General features: G+C 33.5%; 3 protein-coding genes across 3 annotated transcripts; all 3 read left to right on the forward strand.

Annotated features, from left to right (window-relative positions):
• Positions 1-74: 74 nt before the first annotated feature.
• On the forward strand, positions 75-6,144 carry LOC136338804 (uncharacterized). Its single transcript, XM_066281525.1, has 7 exons — positions 75-215; positions 268-2,999; positions 3,058-3,239; positions 3,297-3,473; positions 3,524-3,708; positions 3,762-4,978; positions 5,231-6,144. The coding sequence occupies exons 2-7, from the start codon at positions 2,921-2,923 to the stop codon at positions 5,374-5,376; spliced, it is 1,986 nt and encodes a 661-aa protein (XP_066137622.1). The 5' UTR covers positions 75-215; positions 268-2,920; the 3' UTR covers positions 5,377-6,144.
• A 120-nt stretch (positions 6,145-6,264) lies between these two features.
• On the forward strand, positions 6,265-13,696 carry LOC136338808 (lactosylceramide 4-alpha-galactosyltransferase-like). The gene is made up of 4 exons (XM_066281530.1): positions 6,265-6,501; positions 11,340-11,920; positions 12,036-12,278; positions 12,338-13,696. Exons 2-4 carry the CDS (start codon positions 11,358-11,360, stop codon positions 12,642-12,644), a joined length of 1,113 nt encoding a protein of 370 aa, XP_066137627.1. The 5' UTR covers positions 6,265-6,501; positions 11,340-11,357; the 3' UTR covers positions 12,645-13,696.
• Positions 13,697-13,837: 141 nt separating this feature from the next.
• Positions 13,838-18,824, forward strand: LOC136338812 (citramalyl-CoA lyase, mitochondrial-like). Its single transcript, XM_066281533.1, has 7 exons — positions 13,838-13,974; positions 16,598-16,741; positions 17,752-17,949; positions 18,003-18,189; positions 18,251-18,364; positions 18,416-18,594; positions 18,687-18,824. The coding sequence occupies exons 1-7, from the start codon at positions 13,912-13,914 to the stop codon at positions 18,774-18,776; spliced, it is 975 nt and encodes a 324-aa protein (XP_066137630.1). The 5' UTR covers positions 13,838-13,911; the 3' UTR covers positions 18,777-18,824.
• The last annotated feature ends 6 nt before the right edge of the window (positions 18,825-18,830 follow it).

The raw sequence follows: 18,830 nt of genomic DNA on the forward strand, positions 1-18,830 counted from the left end.
TGTGCGTACGTTACATTTATATGTGTGCTTACAATTATAGTTTTGTGCCGCCCCTGAATCGCCGGTTTTAAAACTACTGTGCGATCGTTGAGTGATCAGTAACACACAAACCAGAAAGAAGATACATTGTCCGATCTAACGATCTGTCATATGAAAGGTCTACAAATCTACTGAGATTCCCCTTCAAGATTTCGATTATTCAAGCTGGGACTGACGTATGTAGAATATTTTATTGACTATTATTTTTTAAATTTAATTATATTTAAGCAAGACAACTATTTAATGGATATATGGTATATTTCGCAATAACAGAAGATGACTAATGATTAAACATAATAAAATATAAATTATAGCTAGGAATGTTACTAGGATTCAGGTCAGGTGATAGAGGACACTTTGTTCCCTCCTCAATATAACGTATTTTTTAGCAGCTTAGTGTAAAATAATCTGTATATCAAATGCGTAGTTTAGTTTTCTGTTTGAATTTAATGAAACAAAAACATTCATTTTAGCAACGAAACAATAACATTTATAACATGCAAATCAAGATATCTCTCCTCACGTATTCTTTCCCACTCAGTATAACCAATTGTATTTTTCCATTTACATTTCTACCTGTTCATCTAAGTGTTTCAAATTCGAATAACGTCAATGTTGCTTCCATGAGTATTTCTTTGCCCATTCACTTTTTAAATTTTAATTGGAAATTAAAGAGACCTGTAGAAGGATAGTATGATTTGGTAATTCAATAAAACTAAAACACAATTCAGAATTGTTAAATGAAAAAAAAAATGTAATTTCTCAAATATACCTTCAACGCTATTTTATTTTGACTTGTATATTCTTCTGTGTGTTGTATGTAAATAGAGGTTATGTCCTTCATGGCTCTAACGATTTATCAAATTTGAACTCTATCTAACGCCAACAATTTGACGTTAATTAAACCGCCTCCAGTTTGGACCGAAGTTTAACATCGATGAAACCAAACTTATTTCTTAAGAGGAATAGAGGGAGGAGGTATTTGCTTCCTATATGCATTAACACATCAACAAATCATCCAAAAAAAAATTTACACACAATACGCAAAGAAAAAGCATTTCGTAAGAATGCTAAGAATTGCATAGAGACTTTGAAGTAGTATGCATACTAGTATATGAGTGCCATTATCTATTAATGTTGTTTCATGTATAATGTTACCTTTATGAATTGAAGAGCTTCTTGCATTTTTAGCATAAATACTAAAAAATTTAATGAATCATTAAGTAATATAAACCAGTAGACCCAAATTATTCCCGCATTCTCCGATTTACGGCATATCGCATTGCTTAGTTAAACTCGAGCATACCGCCTCGTGACGTCAGACAGCAGATATCAAGTTTCCCGTTTTAATAACAATTTTTACTTTTATTTTTAGCTTTCACATACTTATAAAACGAATTTCTTCGTGTAAAACAAAAAAACTCACTATCATTCGGTTTTTACTGCGCTGGTAAAAAGTATTGCAATACGTTTATAACTTTCCTAAGCTTGATATTTTTTGAAAATGGATACATTCGTATAATTTTAGTTTAAAAAAGGAATTGAATGCATTATTTTCGATATTCAAATTTTTGATCTCTATCTACCTACCCCCATCAACTTTTAATTTTTAAATGGAAAAGTACCCATTGTAGTACATCAAATGAAAGGTAATTCAATAAGGGACATAACGATATACTCAGAATTAAAATTGGACCTAGAGTTCGTATTGTAATAAATGTGTAAAGTGGACTCTAGCAACCATTTGGCGAATAACTCAGTAATTTCTTAAACACTTTTATGCACTTATCCAGTGTTGATTTTGTTATATCCTAATTCCGTTGGAATTTTAAAACGTAAATCGTCTAAATTTTATGGTCTATTTTCGAAAACGGAAGTTTTAAGTGATTCAAAAAAAATAAAGAAGCGTAACATCTGGAGATTGTAGCGGCATCCTCTTCTACCGATCCATCTTCTAGGAAAAATCTCATTAAAAGTAATTTTTTTTCTTTATGGACGACATGGTATTATTTCAGGTTTTTGGCCTACCTAGATTTCAAAAATCGCATTAACAAAAATAAACATTTTTCTGAAATTTACTATCGACACAAACGCAGAAAAAAACTATGAAATCGATTTTTTTCTATGGCCAATTTACAGGTTTTCTTATATTTTTAGTTTATTTCAAGTCAACCTTCGTTTAGATTTTAGGTAAGACATTAGATTTAGAAGAGCTCCATAGAGCACAGCAGGATGAGTATGAAGCCGGCAGCATTTATTGGTGAAAAACTAAAAAAAGGTGTCGTTTAAAGTAGTTTTTCCAATGAAGTGTCGCATAAAAAATATTTGAATTATCTGAACTATAAACAGAAAAGAACAAATATGGCCCAAAATCATCCATCTTTTTCCATAATTCTGTAGATATTTTTACATTCGGCCTCTTGTGGATCCTGAATTATTGCATCAAAGGCAATTAGGATATTCGAAATATTCGCCTAAGGGGGAATTTCGAATTTACCAAAACTTTTGACGATAAGTTCAAGTCTTTCATTAAAGAAATGCACTGGCTGATGTCACACATATATCGCCATTCCTAATTATCCCATTAGAAGCCAAACAACTTAATGTTCGGATATAAATAGGTGATTCTTCGTACTAAAGCGTCCTCGTATAGGGGCATAAGTACATTATTTAAGGGGGATCAAAGGCCATCGAGAACCTTGATAAAAATTGTAATATCTCTAAACATAACCAAACATAACGTTCGTTACTCAATTAGAACTCAATTACTTAGTTTTGTTATCGTATTCTCATGGTCTGGAAATAACACTCAGTCATCATCGTTGTGCAGAAAACGATGATTAGTAACGAAGACTCAAAATTTACGACTTTTGGCTAGAAAATGCTGGACTTTTTTGTGACTTTATCGTTGTTCAATTTAACGTTAGTGTTCCTACCGTGTTTAGTGTTTAGCTACTTCAGTAAGTATATAGAATTATTAGTTTATTGGACACATCTTGATCTCTAAGAATATTTTAGCCCTGAAAATATGTCACTCAATATGGATAAACAGCGTTTCCCTCCTACATCCTGACATAGAATTTATCAACTATTCCACAGTAAGGATACTATTAGACACCCATAGAAATCAAGGCATAATCTCTGTGCTTTTGGCTGTCAGAGGAAAAGAGAATCCCGAAGCTATAAAGAGGCACTTGCAGGTAGATACCTACCTGTAATATAGTAACTGTAGTGGTGGTTGCAAATCCTTACCTTAGGAATTGGTAAAAAGACGAGACAAATCTGGAAATTTAGCCTTTCCAAGGCTACAGCAGACTTTAACTACTAGATGCGGTACTTATGCTTGGCAGAGGGGAAAATTTGACTTGGAGCAACATATCAGCACAGCTAAGTTCACTTATAAGGGGAGAGCCGTCACGGAATTTAACATACAGGTAGTAGTTCCGAAAAAGGCTTTAAGAAAAATGTAAGATAAAACTTGTAGGAATATGTCAGCGAGATTATTTCCAAATATCTGCCAGCAGACCAGTCTCCATGGCAAGTGACTATTATCCCCACGTCCGAGGATTGTCACTATATCCTATTCAAAATCCACCATATTCTGCTTAGTGAAGGGGTTAATGTTGGTGATTTATTACCTCTAATACCTCCTACCAAACAACTTTCGGGGTACGTAAATGCAAATGCAATAAATTATAAATTCAAGTGCCAGTAATCAATAGGAGCACCCCATCGAAAAGCCCCATAGTGGACGTTCTAAAGAAACCTGAAGCCATATCTTCCCTTAAGGAGAAAATCACTGACGAAATTTCCAACTTCTGGAACGAATTCATCAGCAGTTATGAGCCCCTAGAGAAGCCGGAGTTACTCAAAGATACTTTCACCATAACTCAGTTTCTCGCCATCACTGTTATTACGATTATTTCCATTATCAAAGAATGTCGAAAGGGGTTTCGAGTCATCAAACCCGACATATTCTCCAAGGCACGCTACATGTTTTTGACCACAATGAATGAAAAGGGCAAAAGAGGCGTCACGATGGCCAACTTCTTCTGGGCTATAGTTAAGTCTTTGAGCCCTTCCAATCTCCTGCAAGTGTCCCTGCAAAACTTCTGGTTTTTATTTGTTTCTATTCCTATACGCTTACCCATAATGCTGTATGGAGAGAGCGTAGCTCTCTATTCTTGTATTACTCTGAAATACTGTCCATATCCTCGTACTTTCGTTGGAGTTATCTACTATTACATCCCATTAATCTACAGCTCATTATTGGAGTTGATGGATATGTTCAAGATAATCTTCCTGGCTCCTCGCACTGTTATTCAAGACATTCTTCTGCAAGAAGAGTTTTTGCAGACAATAACTTTATGTGGGCGCAAAGCTGTAGCTTGGAGTGATCCAGTTAGAAAAGACGTTATACGAAACACTGCAGAAAAACTAGGAGTATCTGAGACTGAAATCACTCTGTCGGCTTGTACCATGACAATCTCGAAATATTTTGGTCAAATCAACGACACAATCCCTACAGAACTACCAGTTACAATACGAAACATAAATTCCCAATATCTCTTCGCCACTGGTCCGAATATCAAGCCCGAAGACTCAGTTAGTGGTATAATTTGCTTGAATTTGCCCATTGTAGATCCACATTCTGACCGCACTCAACTGGAAAATCTCAAAGACTTGGAAGTAAAGTTCAGAAATTCCATTGAAACTCAGAGCTTGTCGCATTTGCTGACACTCTTGCAAACAAAGTTTGGAATTCTGACCAAAGTGATACCGTCCACTTTGGTGAGCGTGTACTTGAAGTATTTGTCCAGAAAGTTTGCGGTCACGTTCACAGAAGTGTCCAATCGCTATCCCAATGTCACTCAGAGAACGTTGTGGGGGCAAGAGGTTATTAGTGCTATTTATTGGAGGCCGCCGCAAGCTAATACAAGTGAGTGTCCTTTTTGAATAAGTTTTATCACTAAAGAAAGACTTGATTTACTTGAGCGATATTCATGGTTATGGAAAAATTCATATTAACGTGGACCCAGAAAACTTTTTCTGGGCGCTATTTACCATGGGCAACCAATGGTGTTACTTGCATTTTACTAACCGATATTCGGTACTAAATCACACACTTCTGAATTTTATTTAGACACGCTCTTGATTAATTTATGAAATAATTTTTTTTAATACTTTTCAGGTATTTCTTTATGTATCAATGAATACGCTGATCATATCAGACTTGGAGTGATGTGCGATGCCCAGCTTGTTCCACATCATCCAATTCTTGTTCGAGGATTTCCAGAGTTTGTGAAGGATCTTGCAGAATCAGCAGGCTTTCCATAATAATCTCACATTTTATATACGTTGCTCAGGCTACAGGTAGCGCAAAATGATCATTAAAAAAAATTACAATATGAGTCAGGTGACGCCTCAAATTATAAAAACCAAACTAAAAATACAATTCAAACTCAGTTAAATAGTACGTAAAAAAGGAAAAAGTCTTGTTTGCTAGTAGGAAATTGTATTGTTTTCGATTTTATGCTCACAAACAATGTTTTGTTATTTTTATTTATCTTTATATTATTTTTTTAATCAAAGAATGTTTATAAGCACAAAATTGAAAACAAACCAATTTCCCATTAACAAACAGGTTTTTTCATTGTTTGCATACTATTTATCTGTCGTAATATTGCATTTTCACCAAATTTATACCAGTGACGCAAGTCACCTTTAAAAAAATAAACATACGTTAAAAGATAGTATTTTCTGTCTTATTTAATTCTGCTTTTGAACTGAAAAATAATATATAATGATATGTTAAAAGGTTGACGGGGGGAGACCATTTTGAGTGCTTGATATACATATTTTCAAAAAATGCATGTAAACACTCAATACATAAGTTACATGACCATTTTCCCTGCTTAACAAACTGATTATTGTCTCAATGTAAACACCATAACGGGAGCTGTAAGGTCAACAATTGTTTTTATACAAATAATCATCTTGTTTAACATATAATTTAATTAGTAAGTATCCGTGCTGGACTTTATTCATTAAGCGTCTATTTGTAATTTGCGGTATTAATAAAATAAATAATTTTTAAAAACCCAAGTTGCGAGAAGCTTAATAAAATTGGCGCAGTTGGTAGGATCCTTTCTGGTCCATCAGTGAAAATTCGGAAGTGGGGTTGTTCAAGTGTCTACAGCAAAAGCCGTTATACTTTCGTGATTCAGTTAACACCCAATACTACCGAGAAGCAACCCTTTCTTGTAACATTTAAGAAAGGATCAACTCAGTAGTGGACCTTGTGAGTCTTGGTTTACGCATCGTTTTTTGGAAACTCCACCAACGAGACAGCTAGCCGGACAAATTGGCGCAACCTCTAGTATCCACTATGGATAATGTGAACCTGAGTAGTGTATCTTCTCAGTGAAACATTGTTCGATACAGAATAGAAGTAGAAGAATCGTAAGTCCATACATTCTATACAAGTCAGCAACAGTTCAGATTCTAAACGTTGTATCGATTAATTTTGTAGTGAAGTAAGTCTTAGTTCTTATGTATTAAAGAATAGTAACGTAGAGAAACCTTTAGAAGTAAGAATGGTTGACGCTTTGAGGTCAACCGTTACTTTATTAAAAACTTTTGATGGAATCCCAACTAAATTAGAAGCATTTATAAATGAAATTAATATTTTTATGCACGTTATTTTAATAACGACCCGTCTCAACAAGGATATGTCTTGCTAGCAATCAAATTTTAGGACCAGCTGAAAATTTTCCTTTAACACAACTTAATTTATTAAATTGAACAGAAATTAAACTCGCTTTGAAAAGAAAATTCAGTGACCCACTAACAAAAACAAATCTTCAGCACCAACTGCAATCACAAATAAATTACCTTACTAAATTGATACGATCATCCTCTCACGCCATTTATTTCATTGTTCTGCTTAATAACTTGGATAATAACATGCATATTATCAATCATATATGTGAAGAAGTAAAACCTGCAATTGACTTTGCAAAAATTAACATTTTACATCGCAGAATTTTAAATTATAACGATTTACGAACCGTTCTACATCGAATCAAACCAGTGCACAAAATCCCTTTTAGCAACATCAATAATTATTACGAAAACTCATGCTGAAGTAACTTTTAAAAACTACCTATTTATATTTCACATATTAAACCTTTTAATATCAGGGGAATCATACACCTTATATTCATAGATTCTATCCGATTCCCATTCATGACCACATAATGACGATATTATACCCTTATTTTCTCACACCTAAGAAGGGAAAAGTTATATGACCATTTTCTTAGCTTAACAAACGCACTATTATCTCAATATAAACACCGCAACACGAGCTTCAAAGTCACCGAATATTTTTATATAAATAAACATCTGATTTAGCATACATTTAATCATTAAATATCCGTGCTGGACTTTATTGATTAGGTTCCTCATTTGTAATTTATAGGATTAATAAAAAATATAATTTTTCAAAACCCAAATTGCTAGGAACTTGATAAAATTCATACATAGCGGTTTGTTTTTGTTTGTTGATTATGGTTTATATTAATCACGTATTGTGGTTTTAAATTTGCAGCTCCCTATAGTGCCCTAAATTGATAAGATGGACAAGGCCTAATTTGACAAGTTGTATTTGTTTTACCGCAACTTTGAATTTTTCTATCTGCATTACTGCTCGTTAAATGCAAATGGTAAAATCGAAATAAAAAAAAAAACAACAAAAACAGAAATGTTTCTGAGCAAAGTGAAGTTTAGTTCACTCAGTAAACGGGTGCGGTAATCGTATATATTACACGATGAGCATGAAATGCATCGCGGGGGAGTGCGCTCAATGCACTCGTTTGCGACTCGTGCGTGTAGTCGTGTGTATCGAAAATTATCAGTTTTCGCATAACAACTTAGTCAAATAGTACTATTTTTGAAAAAAAAATATGTGGATGAAATATCGCCCATTAGCTGAGCACCACCCCCTGTACATGCATTAGCTGTAAAAATGTCTAAAACATTAAACTTTCCAAATTCTCAAACTTGATGTTGACTACAAAGTTCCTTAATAAGCTTTACTTAATCAAAAGTCATTATCCTTCATTCTTATTTTGGACGTTGCCCTTTTTACAGTTTAACTGCTGCCCTACCAACGGTTCTCTACCTACCCTCTACATCATATCCCTTGAATACCATTCTTTTTATCCCTTCTTTTTTGCTATTTTCAGAATTAACTGACATGCGTTCTACATTTTGCTTTAGCTTTGCATGGATGCCATTGGAATCATGCGATGTAGATTATTTTAAACGGTACAGGTGGAATATATGGAGTGAATTTGTGAAGAAATTGTGGAGTGATGTATTTTAAGTAAAGAAAGGGCAATGGAACATTATCGAGAATATAATGTTGCATTACGTACAGGTATATGGTTTAAAAATAGTTAGCAACCCCAAAGCTTCAGTCTTCTAAACCGATCAATAGTACACCGCTACGAGGTTAGTGAAAATTACCAGATGCCTCTTGTGCTGGTCATGTGAAATGTTTGATGTTTAGATTAAGACAATGTTAGAGATAAATTCTATGTGTTCTTTTTTTCATTTCTCAATAGCTAGAAATGATAACGCTCATTTAAAGATGGGTAATAAAATAGTGTTAAATGATGAAGTTGAGGTTAAAATACTAAATGTAGAGTACTAGAATATTTCCTTCAATTTGTAGGCCTAATTATTATCATTTCCTCACCCGTTATTAAAGCTATAGCATAAAAATACTTATTCAAAAAAATTTATTGGCGTCCACGTTGAAGGATGAAAAGTAAGTTTTGTGCCAAAAACAGTTGTAGCAAAAAATGTTTACTTTTTATACTTTAATATTTGTATATGTATATGCTGATAATAAATAAAATATTTTTCTTAAAATAAAACTTATAAACAAGCTGCCGCAAATTGAAGGCTGAAAATAGAATTGTACCAGGTACTGCACATCTCGGGCTTAATGAAACATGCAAATCATAAGTCGTAGATACCTAATACAGTTACTCACAAAATTCACCATACATCATGTAAAAGTTAAAGAATCTGTTGCAAATAGATGATTCTACACTTTTTGTGTTTTAATAAACGTACATAGACCTCTTGTAAACAAATATAGCATATAATATGCCGCAAAAAAGCACCAAGTTGCTTCAATTCAAAAATAATAATTAACAAACAATATTTAAACATAAACATATATTCAGATTAATCGTAGAACGCGCAAATATACAGTGTGCCATTTAAAGCTGTGGTTGAAGATTACTCAAAAACGATACGTTGTATGAAAAAAAGTTTTAAGTCAAAGTTGTCCGATAAAGAGGGAGACACGTCACGAAGACCGTGACTTTCAGCCAAAACATCATTTTAAGGTCATTTCAATGGCAACTTTTTTTCTCAAATGGCAACCCCATATTTTTTTACAGATCCTTGTAAAAAATTATTATCTTTTACTTGAACAATTTTTTATTGAACGTTTTACTGCAGAATTATTCTTAATTTTGTCTAATGTTTGAGACAGTCGAAATTGAATTTTTTTCTAGAAAAGTTTTACAATGCATATTATCTTTAATAATCAGAACAACCTTTCTATCTAATCAACGAAAAATGTATTTCCCTGATATTTTTGGGAAGCCAAAATCTTTAAGAGTTTTTTTGAAAATTGAGATTTAACAAATCGGTGGATCTCTGTTTTATTAAATAAACCAGACTTTATTAATTAGAGTTGTCATAAACAGAAATATTAAAAATATATTTTTGCTTCATTGCATTGCATTTATTCACTGGATTTTATATCCGATATTTGTTCAATAAAACATAATATCCACCGATTTGTTAAATCCTAGTTTCCTCGAAAACACTTAGAAATTTTGACTTTCAACAAGACTAACTTTTTATGTAAAAATTTTAATATTTATTATTTCTCCTATAAAACCGTCAATAAAGTTAATTACAAAAAAGTTTAGGTACGTTTTCAGTAGTATTACCATGTATTACCGGCTCCTGGAAAATGGCAATGTCTTCTTAGAGTTTCATTAATTTATCTAAAATGTTTTGAAAATATTAATAAAAAATCATCCCCAGAAACCAACCTTTCAGACACATTGCATATCTTATATCGCAAACGAAGTGTCTTTCGATATATGTTTATATGAAGTTTTTATCATATTTTGAGACTTAGAATATGTGATTGAATTTACTGGACTGTGTTCAGAGACACTTTGTATATCAACAAATGCTTTACAATCAGAGCAGAGTGTTTCGGATTATTGTCTTGTCGGAAATTAAAAAAACTTTTAAATTTTTTGGCAGAAGGCTTCAACTTGGTTTTTAAAATATTGAAGTAGACATTTTGGTTCGTTATTTTTTTAATTTAGTTGAAGTTCCTTGCATCACAATTTTAACCGTATCGATCAATTCTTCATTAGAGAACGCTTATAGATTTCAAAAGAAACTTTAAAAAATGGTGATACATTATTATACCATCCATAAGTAACATCAGTGTTCACATCGACAAATATCGATAATTACCGAAGCAATGACAAATTGGTATTGGGTATGATAAAAGAAAATAATATTTTTCGGAGTGAAATGTTAATCGTACGAGAAATTTCCAGGAGATTAAAAAGTTGGAGAAAGGGTTAATGTATCACCAGGGATAAAAATCAATACGATACAGCTACCTAGTGAAAATTTCTAATCACTGTTGTATGAAGATGACTAAGAACTTATTACTCGCACATTGCGAATAGACATGAACGTTACATGAAAATAATCCCTGTAGTAAATAATAAATATAAAATGGGTTTCATTGAAATTTATTGAAGTATATTCCAGATATAGGAAAAAACATGTTTTTTTCTCAAGAAATTTCACCACTAATTGCCTGTAAACGAGACACTTTTTCAAATAATTTTCGAACCTAATCTTAATATATTGATTAAAATAATCTTATGATACCACCATTTTTGACACGTATTTTTGGGACACCTTTTCGGTAAATGCGCTCAACCCTCTTGCTGGGATAATTTTGTTCCAATTATTTTGGCTAAACTCTTTTACCTTAATATGATATTTTGCGATCCGTGTTCGATAGATCTAGGCAGATGTAGACCAATTAGTCGCCCTCGCCTCAAAATCCTCGATACAGCATTACCACCAAGATGTTTGCTTAAATTTACTAGATAATTGTATATCAATCCTTGACTTTGGGTTATCATATTTTCACTATTATAATTTTTTTTTAGATACATATCACGTAAATCATGCTTCCCCGTGCCATTCGCTATCCGAAGCACAGGATAATACAACTTTTAAGCCTAGCCGGAAGCGGAATTCTCTCCACAATACTCCTACTAGCCATGAACGTCCCTCTTCCAAGTTTTGTGATAAATGCCTACTATTGGGTAAACCCCGACAAAGGAGTTTTCTGCCACTATATCAAAACCAACAGCAAGACATCATTGCCAGACATTTCGGATTATATTCCCAAAGAGGGAAAATCGATATTTTTTCACGAAACCAGTTGCCATTCGTTTATTAATGGAAAGGTCACCATCACCTCCAGGCAGGCTTGTGCGGTGGAAAGCGCTGCCCGAATGAATCCCGAACATGAGGTATATCTCTTGTATGCCTCACCAGGAAACCTCGTTTTTGAGAACACAGAAAGTGACAGATTAGTGAAGGTATTGTTGGAATATTCCAACATGAACATTTTCCATGTGGACATGGAGAGGTATTTTTCGAAGACCCCCTTGGAGAAATTGTACCACAAGGGCTCCTTGAAATTATCGAAGTATGCGCAGTCCCACACAAGCGACCTTCTTAGGTAATTTGCATTAGGTAATATTTTCTCTTTTAGATGATTAATTGATAAAAATTTCCAAATTAATCTTTTCTTGCTTAAAAGACACTCGTTGGTGTATTCAACTTATTATTTTTAGATATTTAACGTTATGGAAATATGGAGGAATTTACCTAGATCTAGATGTGATTGTGATAAAAAGCTTGGACGGTCTCGCCACAGATTTCTCTGGAGTGGAATCTCATAGAGCAGTTGCAGCAGGTATCATGGGCTTCAATTACACAGGCACTGGTCATGATTTCGCAACTGCCTGTTTAGAAGATCTCAAGCATAACTTCAAAGGCCATGATTGGGGATGGAATGGTCCCGGAACAATTACTAGGTAAACACCCACGTAACCTAGTACCTACACATGATTCCGATACTAAAGTTGAACTTTAGGTTACTTAAACGAATATGCAACGTTAAAACTGTGGATGAAATGGTGAAGAAATCTTCATGTGAAGGCTTCAAAGTGTACCCCCCCAGTGCATTTTACGCCATCCCTTATTGGGACTGGAAGTGGTTTTTTGAGCCTCAATATTTAGAAGTGGTTGAAAAAATGACGGTGAACAGTTCTCTTATTCATGTGTGGAATGGTTTTAGTGCGACCACAAAGATACCTATTGAATCCACTAATGTTCCTTATTTGGAATTCGCGAAAAAGTACTGCCCGAATGTTCTAAAACAATGTGATAAATATTTTTAATAGTGCCTTTATAGGCATTTGTTAGTAGTGTAGATACCTATAGCATTAAATGTTACGATAAAGGTGAGTTTAGTGAGAAATTTATTAGAATATGTCCATCAACTTTACAAGGGAATTACTTACCACCCAACAGAAGACAATTGTCTACAGGGTGTCCCGTAAACAATAGTACAAATAAATAATAGGTACTAGAGGGTAAACAAATAGAGCGATTCAATTACAAAAAATCGATACTTTTAGTACTTTTACGAATTTTGATCCTCTGAATTGTTTTACTTTGTGACACAATCGATGACTCAGTACGGATTTTGGAACGTACCTGCATAGAATTTTAGAGGATAATGTCGAAGAACGGCCCAAAGCACAAAATTTGCCTGTGTGAAATATTTAAGGAAATTGTTAATAAAGCAGCCCTGAAATGCGCAATAACGATTGGCGCTATTAAAGTGTCATCGTTATTGCTAAAAGCCGAATGCAACGGGGCGACACAAATCGTGAGCAAAAAAAAATGAGGAAACAAAGAAAGAGAATTACATTAATGTAGAGTAAAAATAAAACTAAAACGATTCTTTTGGCCCCTTCCAAAAGAATGTTAACGCGGTTCCAGGGTGAAACCCCATGTGGACAGACGGTCGGAGGTTACTGTCGCGTGAAATAAGGTAGGAGGAGAATGCTGAGAGCGAATCAGGCCGGCAGAAGGCCAGGTTGAGTTCTCTTCCGAAGGTTCACTTCATGAAAAAAAAGTTGATTGCGGTTGGGGCTCAAATGGAATAGACGTGCGTTCCAAATAGTTTCTCCTACTAATTTCTCAATTGCACCTTGAAGACGATGGGCTTTGGGAAACTCGAGGGGCCAAAATCGGATTATCGATACCCGAATTTATGCTAAATATCTCATTTTATAAGGATATACTCATTTTTTCCTCATTTCACTACTTTAAAGTGTGATACGTGCAAAATCAAACGTGAGCGTATATTCAATTCGTATACAAGGTTGAAATAAGCATTATTTTATATCAATATTATGAATAAAAATGGCTTCGTTCATTTGAATCCTCTCGTATTTTATTATAATCCTGGGTAATAATACTATCACTCTTCTCTCCTTTGAAAACGTCGAGAAAATGGCTTCCAGTAGTAACAATTTCGACGTTGCCATATTTTCGGTCTGAGGTTTGACGTGAAGGTATTGTTTAAAACAATTAAGAAAAAAGGTCCATAACCTCAATAAATGTAATTGTTTTCTCAGCAGAAGCAGTATCATTATTATGGGGATGGGGTGGTTGAAAGCTGGTCAAATGCTGTTGCTTGGCAAAAGCGTCAATTACAAGGTAGTTCTCTTTCAAAAATTAATTAGGTATTATTTTAAAATTCTATCGGATATTACATAAAAACATTCGCATTATTCAATTCTCGTACCAACTGCTTTGGGAGCACTAAGTTTTCATCCGAGGAACTCTGGATTTATGATTTCCTCACTGAATTCAGATTTGGTATTTAACATTGAAACATAAATACCCACAAATTTGAGTACCCCAGTTAGTATATACACTGCCAGATATCAATTTTCTGTTGTTAGTACTCAGCTGCTTATAAAAATAAACCAATTTTTCTTTTTGGTATTAACCTAAAATCATAGCATATCGTTGATCATATAATGAAATCAGGCGATTGGCGGGACGTGCTCTTGTCTTAATTGTGAAATCAGTGCCAAACGGAATGAAGGGTTATATTTGTCTTTGGGTGCCTTAAATCCAATTCATTGTATTGAATAGGAAGGTCTTCGCTTTTTTCTTTTTTATAAAAAATTTGGAATCACATAATCATATACTACTCGTTAAAACACCTGAAAACCCTTTTAATAAAAAAAAAGATTTATATGTTAAAAATAACGAGGCTAGCAAGTGATACGTTAGAGACACTAATGTTTTGATGTCACACGGCTCACCCGATTATTTGGGACTGTAAGCAGTGTGCGGCAAAGTATTCAAAAACATGCAGAATACATGTTTTTTCAAAGTTATTGTAAATTTGTGTACATTATGATATTTTATTCCAAAACTATTTGATTCTTTTCGGGAATAACGTGATAATAGATGCTTCGTCACTACTGCTATCGGCGAATAGATATACACGGTTTAATTTGGTTACTCATAATTTGTAAGTGAATCTTGAAGAAGTTTACTTCCTGGCGTAAATTTTATGTATAATTACCATTCGCATTACCTTTCGTGAATTTTACTCATACGGGAGTTCGAAAAAGCTATGAAAAAAACACTGATTTCGTTAACTCACTAAAAAAATGAATGAGTCTAAATGAGAAATATTAATTTGCCCTGTATAAGAAAAACATATGAAACATCCGTTTACATGTGAAAATAAGCACGACTATGAGTTATTTAAACTGCCCAACTTTCATGATCCGCATGATAGTTGTTTAAAAGTTACAGCAAACATACTTTTTTTAACTTTTTATTTGTGAGAGAATAACTTGGTAACGAAGGCCACTAGGAATGTTTTTTTGTGTGAAATACTAGCATTATTTTAGCCTCCTCTATAACTCTTAGAATTTATTACATGACCTGTTGGGATACCCGGTATGTATGACCATAAAACATTATTTTTCTTCTTTTTTCTCTTTTAATTGCTTCTGGTATAATATAATGGCAAGAGAAATTCTACATTTAAAAAAATATTAAATGATCAAGATTTAGAGACAATTTTCATAGCAGTAACTTTAGTGATATAAACAAGAACGATGGTAGAAGACCACGATCCGAAAATGAACGCAGGTTGTTCTAGTGACGACTGCATTCCTGACAAGAACTATATTCAAGACAAAACTCAGGTGAAACAGATAAAAAAATAGCAGCATTTATGGCGATATGAGGGAAATGACAAATTCATTTCTAATCTATGTAACTTCAAAAAGAAGAAAAATTTGCAAAACACACAAAAATATAATTAACAAGTTTTAAAGCAGAAAATACATATTCAGACAACGAAAAACTGGTATTGAAATTTTATAGGGAAAGATAGTTATAAATGGTGAAATAATCTGGTGAAAAAAGAAATAGAAACGACCCCCAAAGAAATGCTTAAATGGTACCAACATTCTCAGGTATACTCGTAGTAGTGAGAAATGGTCTCGCGTCCGCAGGAACATTTGGTTTTTTTAATGAAAAAGTTATGGCAACCTTCTATTGAAAAAAAATCTTCCAGGTTACGTTTTATAGAACCGCAAATAGAAATTTGTTTGGAATGTATTAATTAAGAAATTTCAAAGCGTTTATATAAAAAAATGTTTCGCTTTTGTCTCACTAGTTGTCTTGTTATTAAATAACTAAAGTATAACAAAAGCACCACTCCTTATCCACGCAAAATTTCCGTATTGTTAACGTAAAGGTGAAATAATACAACGCTCGCATTCCAGAGTTAAATACTTATTTGAATTTTAACGTTTATAATGGGTGAGGCAAACAATATAAAATAAGATAAGAATAAGTGGTATTTCCTACCTGAGCACATATATCAAATCAGCTTAATTATTAAAAAAATATATTAAAACTTTGCCAATGTCGTTAGTATCTCTAACGATTTGATACTAGACCGAACAATATGAAAAGAAAAAAATAATTATTTGGAGCAGCTAGAAGATAATAGTGCATTAGTGGCCTTGCAATGTCTTATAAGATATTCTTAGATTAACCTTATCATATTCCCTGTAAATTTCTCAAGTAGTTTAGGTTAATTCGGGCGAAACAGCAAGTTCGTTAAAATCAACTTCTTACTGTGCTAAAGTGAAAAATGGTAATTGGCTATTTCAACTATTTAATATTAAATAGTGGATATTATAAGAGTAATATTTTTTTATTATGTAACAACTTCCTGTTTGAGTCTTCTGACTACTTTACGTCCCAATGTATTTCTAGCCAATTCTATAGGTAAAAAAAGATTTCAGCTAGAAACTACTTCACGCCTAGAAGAGCCCTCCTTTACGTTCCTGGGGATGATATCAAGAAAATTAACAAGTCATTTACCCTAAACGCCGACTGTATAGCCCTGGATTGTGAAGATGGTGTAGCAAGCAACAAAAAGGTCAGTTTTTATTATAAATATTTACAGGATGCTTCCTAAGTACGGTACATAACTTCGGGAGCGTATTCTACAGCTAAAATGAAGGTAATTTTGTTATTTAAACTGTATCGCAAAAATGCTTTGTGGCGGAAATACAGGGTGTGAAAATTTCTTTAAAAAATTACAATTTTTTAATTATTTCCGAAACTACTTGAGACATTTTAATGAAATTTTGCAGGGTTTGAGAGTTAGCAACGGCGCGTATTATACTCTAAAAACAGTGGCTGTTATGTGAGCAGTGGCGTGCGGGCAGGATAATTGCTGGATATTTAAAAGCAAAAATGTGGCACGCCACTGTTCTTTTCCAATATTTTGTTCCTTTTTTAATTATGTGTTCGATTTGAAAGAAAAAAGGTCTCTTGACTTTTTTTTCGTAGGACGCACCGTTTTCGAATAAATAAATAAAAAACATTGTAGATACATTTTTACATTCTTTTTTATTATTCTTAAGGGAAGAAATATTTGTATGAAGATATGAATTTTTTTGTTGTGTACTTGCCTGTTTGGTAGCGAAATTGTCGACATTTTACTAGTCACCAACACCGGTTATTTATCTGTGCGTGAGACATTAAAATTCAAGCAATAAAATTTTCACACCCTGTTTTCCGCAACAAAGCATTTTTGGGATATAGTTTATATAACAAAATTACCTTTATTTTAGCTGTAGAATACGCTCCCGAAGTTATGTACCGTACTTAAGAAACACCCTGTATAATTCAAATTAAGAATCGAAAATATGGTAATGCGACTTTGGGTTTACTTGTGTAAAGATATGTTAAAATGAAAAATATCGATGAAATTATTTTCACCTACCTGTCCACAAACCAACAACGTTTTTCATTAATGCTTATTTTTCCGTGTTGAGTGGTAATCTAGATGGCAATAATAAGATAGATCTACATTAAATTTGTTCATGTAAAAACGCTAGTAGATTCATTACCGTAGGTAGAGCCCCTGAATTATTATTTTAGGAAAATGCTAGACATACAATTAGGTCATTTCTGGAGAATGGAAAACCTAAACTTGCTAGGGACTATGATTTAGGAGTTAGAATTAATGGATTTGATACCCCTCACTGGGAGGAGGATCTTAGATCCTGTCTCAATGCACCACATTTGCCCGACACGATTTTGATTCCGAAAGTGGAAACTTCAGAAACAATCACTTTGGTGAGCTTAAATTACCGCGACAATTTCAAAACTAATTATTTACGATTTTACAGTTTGCAGAATATGTAAATAAATTTCTTCCTGTTGGTAAACGCATAAATATTATTATTTACATAGAATCAGCAAAATCATTCATTAATTTGGTGGATATTTGTAAAACTCTCCAGAACCTTTCCGATGATAAAAGAATTGTGCCAGTAGCTCTGGTTTTTGGGAGTGATGACTTTTGCGCAAATTTAGGTAGCAACAATGTTATCCAATTGGCGCAAAAACATTTATATTTAGTAGTTTTGGTTTCAAGGAATTACAAGGACTGAAGGCTCGGATGAAGTGTTATATGCTAGACAAAAACTGGTTCTCGTTGCAAAAGCTTTTAATTTGCAAGCTATTGATATGGTATACATCAAGTATAAAGGCAAGGAAATACCAGTCTGCTTAGATTGCAAATTTGAAGCAAATCTTTCAGATTTGGAGGGTTTAAAACTCCAGTGTGAACAAGGGATGAGGATGGGTTATACAGGAAAACAGGTCATCCATCCGGGGCAAGTGCCTGTTGTACAAGAAGCCTTTTTACCCACCAACAAGCAAATTGAATGGGCAACTGGACTTCTTGAGTCTTTTGAAGAGCATCAAAGTAAAGGAAAGGTTCGTGAGAGTGTTCAATTATAAAAAGTGTTTGTTAGAGTGTTTTAAAAGGTGCATTTCGATATTCTTCAGTGCTACAATAACTTTTACAGGGAGCTTTCAGCTATAAGGGCAGCATGATTGATATGCCTACCATGAGACAAGCAAGGAACATTATAAAACTTGCAAAACTAAAAAGTTAAAATCTTTGTCAAAACCCAAAATGATTAAACGATATATATTTTTTTAAATCCTTT

The sequence above is a fragment of the Euwallacea fornicatus genome, chromosome 4, assembly GCF_040115645.1.
Source record: "Euwallacea fornicatus isolate EFF26 chromosome 4, ASM4011564v1, whole genome shotgun sequence".
NCBI lineage: Eukaryota > Metazoa > Arthropoda > Insecta > Coleoptera > Curculionidae > Euwallacea > Euwallacea fornicatus.